This window comes from Lactuca saligna, chromosome 5 (assembly GCF_052625555.1).
Source record: "Lactuca saligna cultivar CGN05327 chromosome 5, ASM5262555v1, whole genome shotgun sequence".
Classification (NCBI taxonomy): domain Eukaryota; kingdom Viridiplantae; phylum Streptophyta; class Magnoliopsida; order Asterales; family Asteraceae; genus Lactuca; species Lactuca saligna.
The window spans coordinates 135615639-135620373 of NC_136421.1; the positions used below are offsets into that span (position 1 = coordinate 135615639).

General features: G+C 33.5%; 1 protein-coding gene across 1 annotated transcript; it reads left to right on the forward strand.

The window, feature by feature from the left end:
* Positions 1-717: 717 nt before the first annotated feature.
* AGT (alanine:glyoxylate aminotransferase) lies at positions 718-3606 on the forward strand. The gene is made up of 6 exons (XM_078997417.1): positions 718-853; positions 1854-2069; positions 2159-2443; positions 2578-2944; positions 3035-3245; positions 3320-3606. Exons 2-6 carry the CDS (start codon positions 1865-1867, stop codon positions 3455-3457), a joined length of 1206 nt encoding a protein of 401 aa, XP_078853543.1. The 5' UTR covers positions 718-853; positions 1854-1864; the 3' UTR covers positions 3458-3606.
* Positions 3607-4735: the final 1129 nt, after the last annotated feature.

Below are 4735 nucleotides of genomic sequence, written 5' to 3' on the forward strand. Positions count from 1 at the left end.
TAATTCAAAAACATCTTTGCTATGCATAATTAAACACATGAAATTAGATTGATAAATAGTGACACTTCTGTAAAATAAACTTTTGATAAAATTAAGATATACCATTAATAATAAACTTTGGAATAAAATTGATAAATAGACACTTCTGCAAAATAAACTTTGAAATAAAATTGATAAAGTGAGCCACTTCAGTAAAATAAACTTTGATAAAATTAAGATATACCATTAATAATAAGTTATATATAAACACATTTTTAATCGACACATATTTGATGTAATTAAAAAAATAACCAAACAAACCTTATTTACCATTGGTAAAACATAAATTAAAAATATAATAACAATAATACCATTTTAAAATAAAATTATAACAAATTACATTTTCAATTATATGTCTGAAAAAAAAATTCAACTAAATAATATATAATTTCATTTAATTTATCCTATGGATTCACAATCGATCATGATCACAAATCCTCAAATACTAATTTATTTCGTTCCTATATAGTAAACATGACAAAAATATGTTTTCTTTTTTACTAAAGAAAAAGATGATAAAATAAAAATCATAATGTGAGCAAAATACATTTTTAGTAACTATATAATAATAAGTTTACTATCGGCTATTGGATTGTAATTTATAAATGAAGATGAGGATGATTAGGTGGCAACGGGAGATACATACATATAGTATTAGCCGTAGGATTCAAAATTGAGGCTCTCTTGAGTTCTTATCTGCTGATGGGACCCACATCATCTCCCGCCCTCTTATAAATTCCGATTCCCTTCCTTTTTGGCTTTTTCATCCGTGTCTTTTCCTTCCTTCTCCTTCACAGAGATCCTACGCAATCAGGTAATTACTTTCATTTCGTATGTATTTTGAAAAATTTTACGCTGTGAATGGAGATTTCGTTATTCAAGCTCATCAGTTTTCCGGATTATGTTTGATTTGTTAGCAATATATCCTTTTACTTTGATACTTTCACGAACTGTCGTTTTCTTTTTGTATAATTTTTGCGCAATTTGAGGTTGATTTTGCTTTAGATTGCTGTAAAAAAGAGGAATAATCGAGTGCTAAACAGAGATCTCGTTCTTCCTTGAACACTATGGTTGTTCGTGGTTAGAAAATGAATCTAAAGAATAACGTAGACTTTGAATCATCAATTCTGATGAAGATTTAATCTCTAGTTTTCAGTTATCGTTGATTACGTAAAGAATACAAACTCATAAGAAAACGAAATAATTATACTTTATATGGTTAAATGAACCACTTATGTCCATGTAATCTGAAATTAATATTTGTTTAACATGGTGAAATGAACTACTTGTGGGACCACCTAAGCATCTGTGTAATCCCCACCAAGGCAATTAAGTGGTAGAAGGTCATTTGATCGCTTAACTTAACTTAAACTTATTATAACACTAATTTCAACCTTTTTATGTTAAAAATAGTTTGGTCGATTTTCGTGTTTTCTTTTGTTTTTGACCTTTTGTGCTTATCTTATGTAGTTTATTTTCGGGTTAAATGCAATCAATAACAACTAATTTTCGTTGATTTGTTTATATAACACCCTACTTTTAACATTTTGAAATATCTACCCAACTATAGCGATATCATCCATATATCAAAATTATTCTATAATCGGGTAGAATTTTCAAAATACGATGTCGAAATAAGAAAGAAATCGAAAATACAATCCTATCATCGGGCATCTTATAAAAACCATAATGCACTAATATGAAAAAAAAAAAAAAAAAAACTTGAAAGCACAATGATGTGATAAACGAAAATATGTTGTTATTTCTTGATTTTTTTTTTTTAAAAAAAAAATTATTTTTTGAATTGGCCAAAGGTAGGGCAAAGATGGACTATACTTATGCACCTGGAAGGAATCATTTGTTTGTTCCGGGACCCGTCAACATCCCGGATCAAGTACTTCGTGCAATGAACCGAAACAATGAAGACTATCGGTCTCCAGCAGTTCCCGCTTTGACTAAAATTTTACTTGAAGATGTGAAGAAGATTTTCAAGACCACTTCGGGGACCCCTTTTCTCATCCCAACTACAGGTATATTATACTCCTATTTTCTTTTTTTCGATCGTTTATCATAGCAATAATATAGTGATATAGTTACTTACTGCAACATTTTGGGTTAGGTACTGGTGCATGGGAAAGTGCACTTACAAACACCTTGTCTCCTGGAGACCGAATTGTGTCATTTGTGATCGGACAATTCAGTTTGCTTTGGGTGGATCAACAGCAACGACTTGGGTTCAATGTTGATGTGGTGGAAAGTGAATGGGGCGCGGGTGCCAATTTGGAAGTTTTAGCATCAAAACTGGCTGCAGATACCGCGCATACTATCAAGGCTGTCTGCATTGTTCACAACGAGACTGCCACAGGAGTTACAAACAACTTGGCTTCCGTAAGGAAAATACTCGGTAAAACCATTTTGCTTTTTTTTTTTTTTTAATACTAATTAATTAACCACATCATATTCGTATATATTATTACATCCATCTAAACTCGCCTTCTTAATTAATATGGTAAGTAATTTTGGTAATTCATATGTTAGATCACTACCAGCACCCGGCTCTGTTTCTAGTTGATGGCGTGTCATCAATCTGCGCTTTGGATTTCCGCATGGATGAATGGGGTGTAGATGTGGCTTTAACCGGCTCACAGAAAGCACTTTCCCTTCCCACCGGTATGGGAATCGTGTGTGCAAGCCCTAAAGCCATCGAAGCCTCTCAAACTGCAAAATCACTTCGAGTTTTCTTTGACTGGAAAGATTACTTGAAATTCTACAAAATGGGGACTTATTGGCCCTACACTCCTTCCATTCAGCTTCTCTATGGCTTAAAAGCTGCACTTGATCTCATCTTTGAAGAGGGATTGGATAATGTTATTGCAAGGCACAATCGTCTTGGCACTGCCACTAGGTATATAAATTATTTACTTTAATATCAACGAACTTATATTTCTAGTTGCTTTATACTACTAATAAAAATAAATATTTATGTATAATCAAGGCTGGCTGTTGAAGCATGGGGGTTGAAAAACTGCACCCAAAAGGAGGAATGGTTCAGTGACACAGTCACAGCTGTGGTTGTTCCTCCGTATATTGATAGCTCTGAAATTGTTAGAAGGGGATGGAAACGATACAACTTAAGCTTGGGTCTCGGCCTTAACAAAGTCGCCGGAAAAGTCTTCAGAATAGGACATCTTGGCCATGTTAATGACGTAAGCATATTAATTCTACATATGTATATGTATATCTTATAGAATTAACCATTAACAAATACATGTGTGTGTAGTTGCAACTGCTGGGGTGTCTTGCGGGGGTGGAGATGGTGCTCAAGGATGTGGGATACCCGGTGAAGCTGGGGAGTGGAGTGGCTGCTGCTTGTGCATATCTACAGAACAACATTCCCATGATTCCATCAAGGATTTGAATTCTGTCAGTGTCAGTGTCAATCGTGTTTATGTATGTAACTACTGCATGCTACTCTTCTTCTTCTTCAATGTTGATTTGCTTCAAATTAATACCTTTGTAAAGAACACTTAAATATCCTACTTTACTTCAATCATCTTCATTTGTAAATTATTGTTTTCTCATTACATCCATGAATATGCCTTTGAGTTGAAAAGTTATGTATGACAAATTTAAATATATAGCAACCACCAACACCCACACAATATTAAATGTGAGCTTGTTACTTGTTAGTACAAGAGGTTTTGACAATTGACCCACTATGGAAGTGAGAGCCTACTCATATAGAAAATCGATGGGCTTAGTTAGAAAAGCTCTTTGCTATTATCAATCTAAATCTATTGGTTTGCAAAATTAGGGCCATTAGTAAACGATTAGATTGGACTGATCATAATTAAGAACAACGTAACATGACACCTTACAAGTGTTGTACTTGTGAGGAAACACTATTTGGACTGAAAGTGTTTGTGAATCTCATGATTAACCGAGTCTTGGCTGAAACGACACAACCCACATACTCATGATTAACCCAATCCCCTCAAGAATCCTAGTGCCAACCTATTTAAGTGGAGTCTTAATTTCCTCACTTTAAGGGAATTGAGAGACATTGATATTTCATATTTTAAGTTCTAGCAACCCATTCAGCTAACACTCTTTGAACTTAATTAGTTGGATGTTCATTCTTGCATGTGTCTATTAGATGGAAGCTACTTAAACTCCTATACCATACATCGAGTTCAAACACTACATCATCCAAAGTACACCTCAATATATGTTTTACTGTAAAACACAATATGGTAGTGATTGTTGCTTAAATACTCTCATGGATTATTGATAAGAACACTTTTAAGGAGATAGTCAAACGTAGCTTAATGCTTGCAATTAGTCAAAAGAAAGCATGAAATTCGAGACTCAAGAGGATCTCCAAAAACGAAAATAAGGTTCTAAATTTTCTACCCCCGAGAGGTCGGCTGCCTTTCTACTTAGTCAAACACTAGCTGAAAAATAGGAAACAAATACTTCAAATCAAAGCATAATCCAAAAAGATACATTGTTATAGAGTCAAAAGATGTTATCTTTGATGAAGAAAGATTTACATCTATACCTAGACCAAGGGACATGATTCAACAATCTTTCAACAAGAACACATGTAACATCCCAAAATTTAAGATTAAAAATTTCATTTTCAATTACATAATTATAAAAACTAGTAGTTTGAACACATCAATAGTATCGTCTC